Source organism: Melospiza georgiana, chromosome 4 (genome assembly GCF_028018845.1).
Source record: "Melospiza georgiana isolate bMelGeo1 chromosome 4, bMelGeo1.pri, whole genome shotgun sequence".
NCBI lineage: Eukaryota > Metazoa > Chordata > Aves > Passeriformes > Passerellidae > Melospiza > Melospiza georgiana.
The window spans coordinates 28,147,265-28,165,557 of record NC_080433.1 but is presented as its reverse complement, the minus strand read 5'-3'; the positions used below and the strand labels follow the sequence as shown (position 1 = coordinate 28,165,557).

Genomic DNA, 18,293 nt, shown 5'->3' with positions numbered 1-18,293 from the left:
GAGATTTCAGGACATGTAATGCTCTCCAGAATAAACATTACTATTTCAGGACCTAATACTTGTCAGGGACTCTCTATTACAGACCTCATTCCAATATCTGATGTCCACTCTCCACTTACTTGTGCTTTCACACCTTTCCTTAGCTTGATGTTGCTTAAAAAAGAGACTTCAAAAAGAAAAGACTGTCCAAAGCTGCTGGCACAGCCCTGTGATGTGATCAGAGGGGGTGGATCAGTGTTGACAAGTACAAGGCTCTCCCTTCCCAGTCTGAACCCTGGGCTCCCTTCACTGCTCCAGGTTTTGACAGTCAAGGAGTGACACGGAGGACTTGGACATGAGACTTTCCCCATAGCAGTGTTGGATGAGGAGCTGCTCTGCAATTTCATTATGGAGAAAGAAAGCAATAAAGGTGGATGGTAACTTAAAGGTTGGAATTTGGAGCTACACTACATCACATCTCTTCACAAAAATAAACAGAAAAAAGTATGTGCAATGTTTCAGGAATACCCTCTAGGTCTCATCTGATCAGTAAGGGTAGAGAAAAATCATCTCTGCCCCTACATCTTGTCACTTATGGTGGCTTTTTAAAGCAGTTATTACAAAAAGCTTCTGCTGTTTGCAGGTACTTCAGACAGAGCAAAATAAAGCTCAAGTAATCTGCCAACTTGTAAAATTTACTTTTATCTAGCTGCTTATTCTTTGAGTCAGGTGTTTTGTCATAATAAACTGAAACAAAGGCTTTTTTTATTGCTCAAGATATTCAATGGCTTTTGTGTTCCTAGCGTCAGCAGGAACGTCAGAGGATTGTATCCAAGGAGCTAAATGTGCAAGACCTAGGGTCAAAGCAGCTGAATACACCAACCTCAGAAAACACAGACAATGAATTGCAAATGACACTCAAAACAAAACGGGGAAAAAAACCTTCACACAGAAAACTACAAAAGAACTCCACAGATACTGAATTGGCTTTCTGTACACACTGATCCTGCTTAACTGTGTGTGGTAACTTACCAAACCTTCTGAGACTAATAGTCATAAAATAGAGACTCAGGGGTGGGGAAAAGATAATGGGATGGGGGAGAACTGTAAGGAAAAAAGATTGCATTGCTCCTCTTTCCACCCACCCACCTTCTTTTTTTTAAATTTAAATAGAGAACATGCATCTTGCTATTTTCAGTTTTCATGTGCTCGACATAATGTTTCAGCATAAGGCAGTTACTTTGCTATTAATTCTGCTGGAGAAGTCTCACAAAAGACGTAGTGTTTAAGCTTTGAACACACAGCACAAAATACATGGTTTAGTAAACCTAACTGAAGTGGCAGTTCCTTCATGAAACAGTGCTGTGCTACTGTAGCTCCCAGCTTGCAATCAAGCCATCAATACAAGCCACGAAACCAGCCTGTAGAGCACCAGTCTGAATGCAGCTGCCTGAATTGATGCATGACTGCTCAGGCTCCTCTGCCTTGATCACAGGCCATAGACTTGGACACTGTAATGCTGATTTCACTGAGTATTAAAGAAAGGATGAGAACTTAACTGCTGTTAATTACCTCCACCAGCAAATTTACAAAACATTTGGGTTTTAATGACCAGATATGACACTGTCAAATTAAATAATAAATAATCAGAAAATTAATTTTGTTTCAGTGCTCACCCTCTTCATCCAAAACAGCAAAAATATCTAAACTATGGCTGTGGAAAAGTGTTCAAATTATTAAGAACTCTTTCACACTTGAGTCTTCTTATTCTCTGATGTCAATGTTAACTATTGATATATTTATTTTTCGGCCATTTACTCAACCAGTCAAAGAAATGCTCCTCAATCTGTGCTCTGTCTCTCTTTGTGAGAACAATTTTTAACTCTTTTTTGTCTGGAAACCCACAGCACATTGCAGCATAAAGAGAAGAAAACCCCACTCTGCCAATCCTGCAGATATGCTGAAAACTTGAAGGTCATGATAATTTCCAATAAAACACAATAGAAAACACAGAAGTGTCCCAGTTCATTAAAATTTTCTTTTAAGTGTTAAGAATTGCAAATATAGTCTTCATTAAGTAAAACAAACTGATACTTTTCTCACATTAATCTTTCCAAGTTTCAGAGGTAAACTCTTTTTTGTCCTCAAAGCTAAAGAGGTGCTCTTTTACTTTTCCCAGCAAAGCCTTTATGTGAATCAGGAAAAAAAGAATTTTTGTTTGTCACTTTTGCTACATAACTTCAAAAATACGTAACACTTCAAAGACGAATAAAAAGTGAAGTCTTACCCATTGCTTGTTTCCCCATGGCGCACTGGTAAGTGTTTCTTGGGGACTGGTTGTGGTGAGGATATGGAATCAGCCCAGCACAGACACCCAGAAGCGTGAAAGGCTCAATCTCCAAATGGGTTGTATCTCTTAAAAGAAAGAGTACCAATTATGGCAGGCTTGTGAACAAACAACTTCAGTGGAATTCATTTAATTTAGCATTATCTCATAACACTTCATATTCAATTCTGTTCAGGAGAATGTAAGCCAAATGTAAACCTCAAAACACAGATTCACTACAGGATTTTTATTTTTATTTTTATTACAAAAACCCAACAACTTTCTTTTGGTTATAAGTGTTTCCACATGAAAAGAAATGAAGGAGAAATAAATCAGGGTTTATGAAATTCCATAACGGAGGAAAAGCCTCCAGATAATGACAACCTGAGGGAGCTCAGTAAAACAATAAACCATCAGTTTATACAGTAAGACCCAAAATGCCTTAAGGAATGTCTTCTCATATAATGAGAGTGAGCCCTTCGCATCAAATTACTAATCTCAGAGATCCAGAAATCCACTGGGGAGATGGAAGAAGGAAGAGCACAACAGATTCAGGTATTAAAAAAACTGTTTTAGTTTTCCAAGGTCAGCTATATCAGTTAAGGAGAAAACATCTGTCTCCAAACCAGATTCACTGCCATAGGTACATGATATAATACAACACTATTTGAAAAGATCTGCAAATATTTTGGAAATGATTATGTTGTAAAAAGGCAGTACTGATGAGAAGTAAAAAGATAGAGAAAAGGAGTAAAGACAGAGAGACAATTTCTTTTATCTGGCATGAGCTTCAGAAGAGAAAGTCTATGCTCAGCAAAGACAAATCATAGCATGCATTGGGATGCAAGTGGAGAGACTAATAACTAAGAATGAAGTGTACAATAAAGCTTGGCTGGAGCAGACATGAATTTAAATCAAGATATGTAATTAGGATGTGAGGAATTACAAAATACAGATGATTATAACTAAACCTAGTCAAAGCCTATCTTTCATGTCCTGGATCTATTATAGGCCTTGGGTTTATGCACACATTGCTTCTCCCAGACATCTAAACCCAATGCATTCTCAAAATCTCATCTTTAATGTTTGACTTCTCTTGGAAGTCTTTTGGAAGACTTTGTAATTATTTAAATAAATTAATTTGATTACTTGACTTCAGGATCTTGCCAAGGAAGTGACAGAGAAGTCTATTATAGCAACACTCAAAAGACAGCCAAGCATTGTAAGCTAAAAAAGGCTAAGGAATTACGCACAAGCACATAGAAACTGAAGACAAGTGCAGCAGTAACTTTATAGATAAACAATATATGTACTACTGGAAGAATAATGAAATCTGAAAGCTGAAAAAAATAGACCTGGAAATCCTGAGGATTAAGCCAATGAAACTACTTATCAGTCCTAGAAATCTTTATAAATCACAAATACAACTGAATAACCTAAAAATCACCTGCTGGCCAGAGAACAGCCACTGTTTTTTCTCCACTTGATAAAAAGTAGCTATGTTATCTAAAGCCTATCATAAGAAAATACTAATGGGAGAATTCCAACTGCAGTCAAGTAATTGCGAAATGGTTTCAAGAGCCAGAAGCAAACTGGAAGCAGAGACTGTTTCCCCATTCTGCAGAACTTCACAGAACTTTTTCAAACGCTTTTCAAACAATAAAACCAGAAGCTTGACACTTATTGATAGTGAAGTTTGCAAATTTCTCCACAGGATACAAGTGCATGGAAATAGATACACATTTGCATATAGGGTATTCAACAGATGTCTTCTTCCAGTGAGGTCAATCCTATTTCAACCAAAGATGATCCTACTACTTGATGAAGTATTCCAGAGAGCTAAGGGAGACATTCAGACTTTACAGGGCAGTCCAATTTCTGCAGGTCAAAAATGCCACTGCCAGAATCAGGCCCAAGAAAGGAAAGGCAACCTCATGAGTTCAAAAAGCAGAGTTACAAATGTGTAAGGAAGAAATGGAATGCATTAGAGTCAAATACTCCAACGAAAACCCCTCTAATTGGATTGGAAAGATAAAGAGAGGATACTGTAGCTAAAAGAAGCCTATGTTACAAAAGCAGGAATGCTACTAGGATACTTCAGATAGTGGGTTGTATCAATGGCATTACCAGAACAAACCGTACCAACATGGTCACACCATTTAAAATGCAGGATGGTCATCTGGGGAAAGGGGGTACTCAATTCAGCTATTCAGGATGTAGGGAGTATCATCACCTAACACAAGGAGCAAAGTGCTCATACGATGCAAGCTCAGATACTTATGGCACAGTTAGCCACTGTTAGCATTGAAGTCAAACTCAAAACAATTGATGGACAATACAAGAATCTTCTGAGCTTCCTGGGAGTTGCTGAGGAGTCCTTTCCTCACACTGGTCCACTGGAAGTCCACTTTCTCCTCCACTTTTAGACTAAACAACGATTTCATGTGATACATTCCCATTAACCTTTCTGAGTCAGTTGTCCTGTAACTTAAATTTTCAGCTCTGGTGCTTTGTGGAAGTTATTTAATTTCAGCACAAATGACAGCAACTGTGTGCAGTCTTCTTTGCTCATGTATATAGAACTCAGTCAAGAACATGCAAGAGTAATCTCTTAAAGTGATAAAGTCTTCAAAAGCCTGGGTAGGAGCAAGGCAAGTAAATTAGCAGAGTTAATGCATTACATTTAGCAAAGGTTAAAGATAATTGAAGAGCTCACCCAGCTCCACTGAAATCAATGATGTATTTCTATTAGCTTGCAGGAGTACTTGACCAGGACAGATCATTTAGAAAAAGAATTTTCTGCATAAATCTACTCATCAAACATTCACAGAGATAACGTCTAGCATTTCATATTCAGGCTTCAGTTTACAGGATATTGTCAGAGAAACATTAAAAACCTGTTAAAACCATTAAAAAGATAGGAGGACTTAAAAATTTAAAAGAATCCTTCCTTTAATGTGGGCTCTTAAATCACAGCCAGAAGACAACAGTAAAAAAAATTGCAGGAGGTGCTTCAAATATGTGGAAAACATAACAGATCTGGAAATCTCTCTGAATTAAAATCACATATCAAAACTGGTTTTAAGATGTGTGGTAAAGAATACACAGAATGATGCTGACATTTTTATTGGGGCCTATTGTACATCCAAAAGTCAAAGGGAAGGTCTCATTCCAGCATTTCACTTAATGTAAGGTGGGTGTCTAGGGTCCCTTTACGGCCAGAAAAGAAATTTCCAAACAATCATGATATGCTAAGATAATCAAATAACATGTGGAACCATTTGCCTTCTGGATACCTATTGGATAAGATTATTTATGATGAGCAGCCCAATGAGCAGAACAAAGAGCCACATCCAGAGAAAGAAAGGATATACCTTCAAGTATTTAATATTTTTGAGAATTAGTAGCAGAAACAGCTCTCTCAAAATCTGAACCACTTTTTGTAACTTCCAATGGATAATTTAGGATGCGTGCAGACAGATTTCTCTCTTTACCTTTCACCTGGAGTAGTTTCAACCATTATCAAGGGAGCAGTGTGTACATGTGAAAACAGCAACATTATTTATATATCTGCATTTCAGAGAGTTACCCTATAAAAGTTTTTCCCGTACCAGTTACTGAATGGATACATACTTATTGATTGTATTTTCATACAGGGCAATGTTACAGTCATTTTCTTCATTCACATCCAAATATTCGACGAGGCCTTCATGCAAGAAGTCTTCAAAATTCCTACAGATAAATTAAAAATTACACTGGAAGTACTGATCTTATATTTCTATAAATTTAAAATATTTAGTACATATATTAAAGGAATGTAATATGTAAAGCTAAACGAGATAAATACTTCTACATGTAGAGTTCTGTGCGTATTACACATTGAAGAAAAATGTGGTTTTTTTAATTAATCCTGTTGCCTATTCACTGCATCACAGTCTGACAGATGAATGTTACTTACTTGAACAACTACATAGAATCGTCCTGTATGTACTCATCATCACTGTATATCCAGGCAAATATAAGGATAATCACGTACATTTTTGTGATTTGTGGAATTTAATTAGACCTAAATTTAAGTGCCTTTGTATTAGTGTTTAAAAAAAAAAAATACATTAAGTAAGAATTTGCAAGGACTTTCAAAAACTCTGAATGTGCCCAGTTTAGGGTGGTTATGTTGGATACTCCTGTGAGGTGTGTGATTTTTCAATCAGGAGGATGATGGAAAGGTTTGACTGCCTCAAACCTTCCACTTGCAGAAAGATGAGGCTAAGATGTATTTATTCTGTATACTCACCAAATCTCACAGCAGTAACAAAGTAAGAACACCAGCCCTAATTTGACTTTAAACAGAAAACCTCCAGCACAAAGATTATGAATTTATACAGGAGAGCAGACTTCTCTAATTAGCTAACCCTAAGACTGTGAAATACCGACTGACTGAAGTATCTCCACACAGTATTTACTTGGTGAAGATCAATATGGCCTACTTGAATTGTGTACCTGTAGCCCTGAGCCAGTTCTTCCATATGCTTGTTTGTAACTGCAGGTTTTTGCTTCTTGACAATTATGTAAGGCCTGAAATTAAAAAAAAAAAATAAAAAGAAAGAAGATGGTTATAGCAAATACTTAGGCAGGTAACTTAATTTATTCTAACAGTAAGAATCCTGCCTATGCACAACCTATTCTATAAACTGTTCTTTAAATTTATCGGCCTTTAACTGATAAAACCACATAAATAAAATCCATAACTATTCAGACATTAGTTTGATATAACTTAAAATGTGTAATAGAGAAATCAAGACTTAAATTTTGAGGTGAAAGCCATTTTTTTCCCCTTTAAATCATTCAACTAAAATTTTGTAAGTTTTACCTACAGATTTTGATGATGGCTTTAAAAGATTTGAGATTTCCCAAACTACAAAGCTAAGAACAGCATTTAGTACTGTGGGTTTTACGGAACACTAAGTTCACAGTTTGTGCTCAAGTGTCCACATGTAATGCTGCATTTTGCAATTGCCTACACGCTGTAAAGTACAGGCATTTACTGTGGGTAATCTCTGATGAATCCATAAATTTCAGTAGCACATGGATCTCTGAAGGCTTCCCTACCACACAAAAACACTGACACAAAGGATGGCATGCAAGAAGGCAATGTCGAGGGCTGTTGCTATGTGGACAAGTGCTTTTATAAAGAGCAGCAAATAGCTACAAGATACTTGTGGAGTCACCTCTGAAGTCTAAATAACTGTTAGAAGACTAATAAGCACTTTTAAATGGTTAATAGGGATATCTGAACAATTACAGGGTGAGGGGTGCCACAAAGCAAACTTGGTAAAGCCCTGCAAATCCACATGCACATCCCTTGCTTTTATTTTAAAAATGGTCAGCTTTACTGCCATTTCCCAAATGACACATATTAGCCCTGACTGGAAAACTGATTTCTCTGCCACTGAATATGGCCCCACTCAGGACCTCTTGACCAGGTATGATTAATTGACGGTTTGTGCATTTACTATTTTGGAGCCTCTGACAAGCCTCAAACTGCATTCAACATGCTCTGAGATGCAATTAGTGAACCAAGTAGAATGCCACCAGTAGTTGTGACTGCTGCTTTGCTGAAGTGAGCACAGAATATGCACACAGCCAGTCAATGCTAAAATATGTATATATTCATTAACCCATTCTGTCTCTTCCAACCTCTGCCTATTTTGAATGAGGGCTTATTTAAGGAGAAAAGAGATCCTCAAGTCTTACTGAATTTGCTTAAAACTGTTCCTGTGAAAGTCTTAGCCCAGTCCATAAAAATTTATAGCCAGTTCAGTAGTGAGGTGATTCTGATGAGAAGTTTACCTGCACAATCTCCCTCCATCAGAGGAAATGTAGACACATCTGTCAGACAGATTTGTGGAGATGGAAACAAATTCATTGATATAACCTGCTCGACGCAAGATCCGAAAGGTGTTGACTAATTTCTGGTGATCACGGATGACACCTAGGATGTTACCTGGTCAGAGAGAGAATAAATACCTGATGCATCCTTTGCACATCCAAAAATATTTACAAATTCTGATCATGTGCGGCATGCACAGAATTACTTCTGCTTCTTGTCAATAATAAGTTGTTGTAAAATACGCCTTCTCTAACATGAATAGGAACCAGCTCTTTTTACCTCTCAATTCAAAATTGTCAGAATTTCACAAGTCATCTACCTGTATGCTTCCAAACAGCCCAAGAAACCAAATGGTGTGGTTCTTCCAGCTTTCTTCTAGTATGTTTTTGCTCAGGTGCCCATTAAGCAGTTGGTACACAACATAACAATTCTCAAGCCTGCAACTTTACCTATACTGAAATGGATTCACGGTTTCCAAAAACAGACTAAGGAACAGCCCTGCTGCCTTGTCAGAAATTTTGAAGTCCTGATATTCTGATGTATTTGATCACTCACAACAGCACTAGAATTTCTCTTTTAGGTACTTAGCTCAACTCAGCTATCTTAGCAGGGCTCATACTTAAATATTCTGATGCATGAGGAGCAAACAAAAGAGTAAAATTCATTTAAAGAGTCACCTGACCAAAGCAATCTTATCATATAAAATAAACATCTATGCTTACATTTTAAAAACTTTAAAGGAGAAGACAAAGGATGACAGTTTAGGGAGTTTATAACACAACAGAAGGGTCTTTACAGCTTTAAGAATTTGTACTTAACACAGTATCTACCTTCTTAAGTCATAAGTTTAAATCAGGATCAAGTCAGCTATCCACAAGTTTGAATTTTTTATGGAACCCCAAATCAGTGGATTGAACAGTAACTTGGCTTGTCCCACTTAGTACTAGTTTATCTACATCTGGGAACAGACTATCTTGTTCTGTACTCCAAACTGTGCTTGTCAAGGAAGAGTCTAATATTTTGACTCTGCACTCCCCTTTGGACCACAAGACAGAAGAGAGTGCATGTGGTTTCACTGAACCTTATCTTTAACACACTGCTAGAGAAAAGCAGAGCAAAAGAACATAGTTTGGTCAAGTATTGCTTTTATGTTACCAGGAAAAGGCAGGGTTGAAGAACAACCACTGTTTAATTCAAGGGTAAATGGAGAACTTACTCATGGTGACAAACATTACACACTTGTCCCTGGAAGTGGATGCTACTGACAAAAGGCTAATTTGAAATCTCAGCTACAGTTTTTAAATGTAAGTATTTTGAAATCTGATACCATAGTACCTGTTGGTTTAGAAATGCTAGAAGATCAGTTCTAAAAGAAATATGAATGTGCAGATGCAAAGCACATGTACCAAAACATCTCTTTAACAAGACAGGCCTGTTTTCCATGGTCTAGTTTTTCTCATCACACACAAAGCAAGATGCCCCTTCAAAAGTATTTTTAAAGAGAACAGCATTGCTAAACTTCAAAAATAATATTCAGATGTTTCCTTTCTGTTTTTAAAGGCTCTTTAAAATGCACGAATATATATAAAACATATAAAGATTACAGAAAACAAAATGCTTTCTGTAAAGGAAGATCTGAATTTGTGAACTAATTCTAAAAGTACTTTATGAATGGAACCTCCTTTGGCCAATATCTAAAAAACAAATAAACAAACCCCTAGATTAAATGTACATATTTTTGTGCCTATTTATTCAAGTGGGCTTAAAAACAGGGCTGAAATTTGAGAAAGCTTCTATTTCCCAGCTACACACATCTGTAGAGTTCTGATGACACAACTTGACAAAACTAAGTGCCATCATCTGGCCCATCTACTTTGCCCAACACTATCAAAATATTTACAGAGGAAATTATTTGCACGTGGAAAGCAGCATCTGCTGTTGACTGTGATCCAAGAACTACTGGAGGGTTTCTGAAGCCTAACTCTCCATCAGTAACAAATCAAAGTCAAGACTGGTGAAAAGTAACATACCATTAAGGAAAACCAGGAACACATTTGGGTATGAAAGTTCTTCACCACAGAGCAAGTTGACATCTTCTACTCCAAGATTACTGGCTAATTTAATAATTGGGCCATCTTCCATATCCGTAGTAATGTGAGTCATGAGGGCAAGGTTTTTGACCAAACCACAGGCCTAGGAAAAAACAAAATCAAAACCCACTAATTTTATCTCTTCTCTTTCTCTGTGTTAATACCATACTTGCATTTTTCTCTCCAAACTGTACTTATGCTTGACAAAAACAGAAAGATGACAAAGTGAAAGAAATTAAATTAATTACTCTGAAGTTATGGAGGAAAAAATAAGTAGAATTTTCTGTATCACACTGAAATGTAATGCTTTAGCATTTGCAAGCCAGTAAAAAATACAGGCACTGAAACAGATTTTAAGTTAACCACCCTATGTTTCACTCCTCAGCTACTCAGCAGCATAATGGAAATACAAGATCAGTCCATTGATCAATTTTTCATGTATCCTGTATGTTCTAGCACAAACTTTAGCATCTTCAAATGAAAAAGTATCTTATACAGTGTAACTTTATTTCAGCTGCCTAGTAAGACTAGCTTATATTGACTTATTCAGAAAGTTCAGAGTTCCTCCCCTCAGAGTATCTTCTATTCAGAAAAATAAAAAAAGAAAGAAATGGAAAGCCAAATAAAACAAGACTGTCAGAATCAATTCCTTGACTGAAATATGTACAAAGATGGTTTTTTTCCTCAAGCTGACCGCTAAAGAAATACTGGTACATGTTTCCAGAAACACTGCAGGTTGATGCTGCAACTTGAAAACAGAATGTTTATTACAGAACAAAGGGAGAGGGGTTTAGGACTCTTCTCTTTCTGCTCTCACCAAAAGAGAACAAGTAGTTCCACTGCAAAAATGGGACTTGTTCATGTCATTCTCATGTAGCCAAATGATTTCAGAACTGTTTCCAGACAGTCTATGCAGGAGAATAAAAGACAATATAGTAAGGAGGACCAGGATGTCAACAGGTAGGATGTAAGATGTCACACAAGTTGTGTTATCCGGCTGAGGATAATTTATCTCTGCAGATACTTCATCAGAATTATTCCTCTGATGGAGGACTACCTACTTCAAATTAAACAGTGTCTCCATTTGTCAGGACAAGAAACCCAGAAAGCAAAATAGAAATTCCTCACCTCTCCTTCAGGAGTGTCAGAAGGGCAGAGCATCCCCCACTGAGATGGCTGTAGCGATCGAGGACCACTCACTTTCCTTGTCTTTTCAAACTGAGAAGAGATCCTGGTCATCATTCCCAGAGCAGATATGTAAGACAAGCGGGACAAGACCTGTGTCACGCCTTGGCGGTCCATCTTGAATCTCTTTAGAGACCAATTTCCCTGTAGAATAAAATTAATGTTAAAAATAATTGTGCAGTTTGTCCTTGACTTTTTCCAGAGTCTAAACAGAATGACATCTGAGGAGCTTTGTAAAACAAATGTTGCCCGTTTATATTAATCAAATTTCTAACTACCTATCTGTCTATAACCTCCTAGTTATAGCATATCTGTATTAGGCATTAAAGAGAAGTTGAAACAAAAGGACTGCTCTTTCAGATGCGAGGGTACTTTTGCTATTACTTATTCCATCACATGAAGTCTTTTTCACCTGTCCATCACAGGTAAATTAATACTCAAATTTAGCTAAATTAAATTATTTTGGTTTTGATTTATAGATTTGTTCTTTTTACTATTTAAGAAAGGAAAAAAGGTCTTTGGAGTGATATAACACTTTTACAATAGATCCCACAAGCTTTCAGTTTTGTCTTTTTCATGATTTGTTTTGTAGGAAACACAGACATTTATGCTGGAGAAGTCCGACATCAAAGCCCTCTGTACTTCTTTGAAGCCTTTTGTTTTTGGAATCCAGAGGAAAAAGACTCATTCATATGTCTTCCCAGAGAAAGTGTGTGAGTGTGTGTGGAGCAGGTCCTCCCAACTTCTGTTTGGATTACACCACATATGAAATTTAAGGTACATGAACATCTCAGAGGTTTTGTGTTTCAGTACTGTCACAGGCACTCTCACTTGTGGTTTTAATCACAACAAAGGAGTTCAGAGCATGTTCTAAGACACAAATATGCTTCCATGCAAGATGTAATAAACTCTACTGCAATCTTGAGATTTGGTGTTAAAAGTTTTGCCTTTGTGACATTTACTCCATATCCAGTTCTCAGCACCAGAGTCAGTAGATACAGCAAGTTTCTGTCTGAAATACTATTTACCACAGGCACCATGTTACTGTTCAGTCCAAAGACAACATTTTCCCAAGGACTGCCTTCTGCTAATTCTTGAACCCTTTTTGGCAAACTCAGCTCACCAATATTAACAAATAACTTGAAGCTTCCTTGCTGTACTACACCAAAACCCTTTTATAGGGTGATTTGCTTGGGTTTTTTATTTCCACTTTTAACAGCACAATCCCCTTCAGTGATCAACAGAAGAAAACACCATTCATAAGAATGGTTTTGTTATTTTGATAGTCTCCAGTCTTCTACCAGAGACTATCAAATAGTCTCAAATTTGTAAAAGCAAGTGGGAAGACATCATGCCCAATGGCAAGTCAGTCAAATGAAACCTGTTCATTTGTTCAGCATTTTTGGGAATGGTTGACTCACTGACCATTTCGTTCTGTAAAGACTGAGAGTTATGGAAGTGTAAGTGGAAGAATACAATAAGCCAGTAGTTTTTCTTCACACTAGAAAGTATTGCATCTGTAGGCTAAATGAATATGAGGTTTCTCCTTTGCTACCCAGAAGAGTCTAAAATCAGAAAGACTGGGAAAAAGGGAAGTAAAAATGCTGCCTGAAGACATTATCTAAAATATTCTTTGGGCTTTAGAAGGGACAGAGTGGATCCTTCAAAAGTTGTCCACAAAAAAGAAAATCAAAAGAGGCCAGGGCAGTTGTGAGACCACTCCCATTGAGAACATCCTGTTGAGAACTCTTATGAATGGGAAGTTGCCCCCTCAGTGGCATCAGGTGATTCTTCAGATGCTGAACTGCCCATCAGGCTTGTGGCACTACTGCCTGCCCTACCTTCTCTTCTGGGGTTTTTCAGGGTAAGGAGAGGACCTGTAGCAAACATCACTGAGCACCACTGTACAGCTGATGCAGTAGGGCTATGAATTCTTTTGCATGCTACTGGTGTAATTTTGAATCTGCTCCGTTATTTCATGCTCTTTGAGACTATTATTGAAGCATTCTGGTGAGATTGGAGATTGTAATTTCCAAGAATCATTTTTATGGTATTTGCTTAATCTCTTGAATGGTGTGCACTGGGCATTGTTCCTGAGAAATTATTTTTCAATGCTTAAGAGCAGATGGTGTTTAACTGCTTATGTGGCAGTAAAAAAAAGTCCAAAGACACAGGAAGAACAAGACTTTACTGAATATGGACTGAATACTTGCAGATTTATCTCTGTCAGTCCAAATGGAAAAACTGGCACAAGCTAGAAGAAAACACTAGCATTTAGAAAAACAAATCTGACAATTGTTTTGGTTATGTGCACTGTGGAGATTTAACTACATTTGGGGCACTCATAAAATTAAACAGTGATAAGCTTTAACACTTGGATTTGTAAGTTACAGACTGTTGGTGGTTTTGAATGTAATATGTGGAATTAATTTGTCTACAGGAACCAAAGAAAAACCTCAGTTTCATACTAGGCAGAAAAGCCCTCTCAAGAGTACCAAAGAATAAAAATCAGGTTCCACAATTTTTACCAGCTCCTAAAATACTTAAGTCTAATCTAATTTCTTTTAAAAATCATGCATTTCAAAGTCTTTTACAAGCTACTAGCTGGATTTCAGGAGCAATTTCACAAATTGCTCTTGTAGATATCTGAGGTGAAAGACAAAGTTAGTAGCTATTATTGTTCTTGTCCACTGGCATGAAGGAAAGGATCTGTTCCAGCAGAAGACAGAAACAGGCTAAAATCCAAGGCAAATATTTAAAGGGTAATTATCAGGGTTTTTTAATATTATGGCATGCAGCAGATTTCCCTGTTAAATAGATCAGTACCACTAGCAGAGAAGTACAAACTTCTATGCTGCAAATTTGTTCATTTCATCAACTTCAAAATAAAAAGGCACTGCCCTCAAAGACCTCAAAATTGAGGTTGAGGGGATTTTTTTTCCTCATGCTCATGATGTTTTCCTGCTGTTTTTCAAAAATCTTTTGTACAAATGATGTAACCTGACCCCAGCTAAATCCAGATAATAAAAAACTACATAGTAAAGTAGAATCTAGAAGACAGCTGGATAAATACAACCATGATCACTATTATAGATTTGCCTGCTTCTACTATTCCTTCTCAAAAAGTAAAACATCCATTTGCAATAAAAAATGCTTGATGATTACTGATTCTTCAGTGAATTCCAAATGCCCTTCCCCTGACAGAGTTTTCCAATTTTAACCTATAAAAATCATTAAATAAATCTGCTTTTCAGATTCATCAAAAATAAATGTACACATTTCCATCATTAATTACGGTGGAAAAGCTCTGCATCCTAGAATCAGAACAGAAGTACTTACTGTGGATATGGCATTAACCATGCCATTGGAGATCTGGTCCTGCCGCATGTGCTTCACGACATCAAACTGAGCAGCACGCTGCTTGGGGATCACCTGGTCAGCAATCTTTTTCAGCTCAGAATTAAATTTTTTGAACAAATCTTCAAACAGAAGAGAAAGAAGCTGGAAATACAAAATGGTTAAGGGAAAAATTATACTTCTTCAAGTCTAGGAAATGAGGAAAGAGACTACTTGTCAGTTAAAATGTAACTTTTCTGTTTCACAAATGATAGTTTTACCACAAGTTTTTGCCTTTTTACAGTATTAGAGAACTTTTAATAGAAATTAACTAGAATGGTCTAAGTTCATGCACTTATCCCCTTTTGCTTTGCTTTAATCTTTCCTTCACAATATTTTAGCACAGCCATACTTCTCTACGCTATCCTGCTACATTACTGTCCTAGGTTGACTATATGATGCTTTTATCCCCAATTGTCTTGTTCTGTTTATGCTGAATAATAAGTATTGCACTTTAGGACTTGTTCCAGAGAGTGAAGGGGGAGAGAAGAAGTGTGCAGTCTGTTTTCAGACACTGCACTCACTCCTTCACATTCGTGCTCCTGGACTGTGTTGTCTGTGGATGGACAGACAGCAGGACAGAGCTCTCCTTTGCTTTTAGTTAGTTTAGGTAGCTGAGGCAAAGACGTTCCCTGGACTGTGGTTTTTCCCTTTTTCCCTTTTCTTTGGACCTGTTTAAACCTGCTTTGGACTGAACACCCAGAAGAGCACGGCAGCTCACACCTGTGGCCCACTGGGTTGGGCCTGGCCTGTGCTATTTCCAGCACTGGAGGGACCGATAAGAGCCTCCTAAGTGAGCTGAGCTTCAACCCGGGGAGGGACTTTCTGAGTTTGTCATCTCTTTTGGAGCAGCAAGGTGTTTTTTTGTTTAACATTGTTTAGGTTTTATTGTTTAATAAACAGATTTTTCTCCACTTTTCTCTAAGGAGGTATTTTCTCCCGGACTGGTTGGGAGGAGGGGCCGATTGAATCTGCTTACCTAGAGAAGCCCCTTTGGGGGAGTGTCTCCAAAATTTGCCCTGAACCAGGACAAATACAATCCAGCTAATTTACTTCCTCCCTAAAGTTAGAAACACTTTTAAGGATTTAATACCCTGAATTACACACAAAATTTGGAGGCAAGACTGGTTTTTACTCTAATACATATCTCAGGTTTCACAGGCAGCTTCCTTACTCATACAGACTTTTATCCTGCTACCTTCTGCCAATCACAATCTGTGGAAAACTAATTACACCCCACAGAGAGTTCACCTGTGGATGTTCAACATCTGTCACTGTTTTATAGAACTGCTACTATCTGGAAAGTGCAATACTCTTCATATGTCCCTCTTAAAAAAGACAAATCAACAACCCAAAAAGTCTACAGTTTAGGCAGTAAAGCTACATATCTCAGATGAATAGGAAAAAAAACCTAAACAATCAACCTAAAATGAACCCAGCAACAGAATCTTTCAAAAGTGTGGCATTTTAACACAATTATTTCCTGTATATTAATTACTTCTTAAACTAGCCATAAAAGGAAAAGGCTGCCAAAGTTGTGATCTGACATTTTTTGCTCTCCAATCTGCTTTGCTTCTGCAGTTTGCTCAGCCTCTCCTTGCAACAGCAGCAGTTTTCCAAAACACTTAAATCTGCACCTCATGATACATTTTGAGTACTCACAACAATTAGCTTTGCAAGCAAGCAGTGTAAACTCAAAAGCATGGCATTCCTGTCCTGGGACCTGAGTCCACAACAGCTCCAAGTGTCAGAAGAACCAAAAATGCAACTGCTCTCAGTGCCAGGAATGGTAGCTCGCAGTGTACAAAGCACCCAGTTAGAACAAGCTGTGTTCATCCATCACAAGCTAGGACATTCTGGAGTAATTATTGTGTATGCAGAATGAAACTGTATTTTACCTGTCTCCATGAGACATAGTCCCCACCTCTCCTTACTTTCCGGAAACAAGAAAGTAAACCACGCTCACTCTTCTCTCCCTAGGATGGGCCACTAGTTTTTATTTCCTTTCCTCTACCTACATGCTCCAGCTAGGCTGACCAAAGCATTTGGCCAATGACACTGTAAAGCTGGTGACAACACACACAGCGTGTTTAACCCCGTGAAAAAAGGGAATCCTATTGCCACTCTGGACAGACAGGTTGTTTAGATCTGACCTTGGAATGAGAGGAAGGTGCTGTAGAGCCTCTTTTCCTTCCTGAAGTTTGTAATACCATTAACAGTTGCAAAATGTTACTCTCTCACCCCTGTCACAAGAAATCCAGTCACCTGCAACTCACCTGTGATGTAACAGTTAATTTAAATTAGATTTCTACCGGAAATAAAAGCTTTTATGAAGCATTGTATTAGGAAGGATAATACACTGGAGTTACCAAAAATAAGATTATGAGGGAAGAGCTTCAGAAGTAGAGAAAAAGTAAGAGGAGGAAAGGTGTCATTTTAAGATGGCTGATACTCTTGTTAAATAAGAACTAAACTCTTGAAATTAACTACAGTAAACATTTGATCTAAACAGGTTCCAGCAGGACTGAAACATTTAACTAAACACTTGAAAAAATTACTCAGAATATGTTTTCATATTTGATTTCTTGATCAAAAAACTGCAAGAATCTTGTCATTCCGTATGTCATGGGGATTACAAAGCCACATCACCCTTCCTCTCCTATAACTAATAAAGTCAGTTACACCCCAAGTACACCAAATTCTTACTACTTGCCAGTCTGGAAAGCCTCATACTTTGCTAATTTCACTCACACACTCTCTAAGAGCTCTGACTATCTGGCAAAGAAGAATTTCACAATAACCACATTATTTAGGTCAAGAGCAAGAGATTAAAGAAGAAGGATGGAATGCCACTGATAATATTCAATGGATTTCATAGTTAGTCCAGGGCCTTTCAGCTTTCTTCAGAGAGGAGCACTAAAGAGCAAATTATATGTAAGGAAAAAAAATACCGACAGCTCACCAATTGATTTTCATTGAAAATCCTAAGAAAAATTAATAAAGAAGTTAAGCTGCTGAAATACAGTTTCAGCAATTAGCTTAATGTCAGAGAATTCTAATTAGGCGTCTTGAGATTGCTATTTAGCGTTTAAGCCTTTGGAGTGCCAAATTCTCCCTTTCACACAAACTGGTTGCAAAATTAAAGACATTAGGCAGCCTTAATTATATTATCAGAACAGCTGGGATTAGGCAATCTCTGAAGTCAAGGCAGGATTCTTTTGTCACAGGGTAGAAATCCCTTGCTTTCCAGGGTGCCGGATTTTGGTGCTGTTCCATATCTCACACATACAAAGCAAGCTGCATTAGAAACAAAAAAAAAAAAAAAAGAGGACAAAGAACAGAGTAATGCTTAGCAAATAATGAACACATTAAGGGAAGAGAAAAGGTAGGTGAAAAGATTAAGCCTGAAATCGGTAGGCTTTGCTAA

General features: G+C 37.5%; 1 protein-coding gene across 1 annotated transcript in view; it reads right to left on the bottom strand.

Annotated features, from left to right (window-relative positions):
• Nucleotides 1–18,293, bottom strand: part of POLR3B (RNA polymerase III subunit B) — a 71,640-nt gene that overhangs the window by 32,185 nt on the left and 21,162 nt on the right. The window contains exons 13-19 of the mRNA XM_058022122.1: nucleotides 14,810–14,971; nucleotides 11,414–11,614; nucleotides 10,226–10,388; nucleotides 8,156–8,309; nucleotides 6,806–6,880; nucleotides 5,939–6,037; nucleotides 2,267–2,394 (exon numbers count right to left, since the gene is read on the bottom strand). Of these exons, the coding sequence (XP_057878105.1) occupies nucleotides 2,267–2,394; nucleotides 5,939–6,037; nucleotides 6,806–6,880; nucleotides 8,156–8,309; nucleotides 10,226–10,388; nucleotides 11,414–11,614; nucleotides 14,810–14,971 (982 nt within the window). The remainder of the gene's footprint in view (nucleotides 1–2,266; nucleotides 2,395–5,938; nucleotides 6,038–6,805; nucleotides 6,881–8,155; nucleotides 8,310–10,225; nucleotides 10,389–11,413; nucleotides 11,615–14,809; nucleotides 14,972–18,293) is intronic.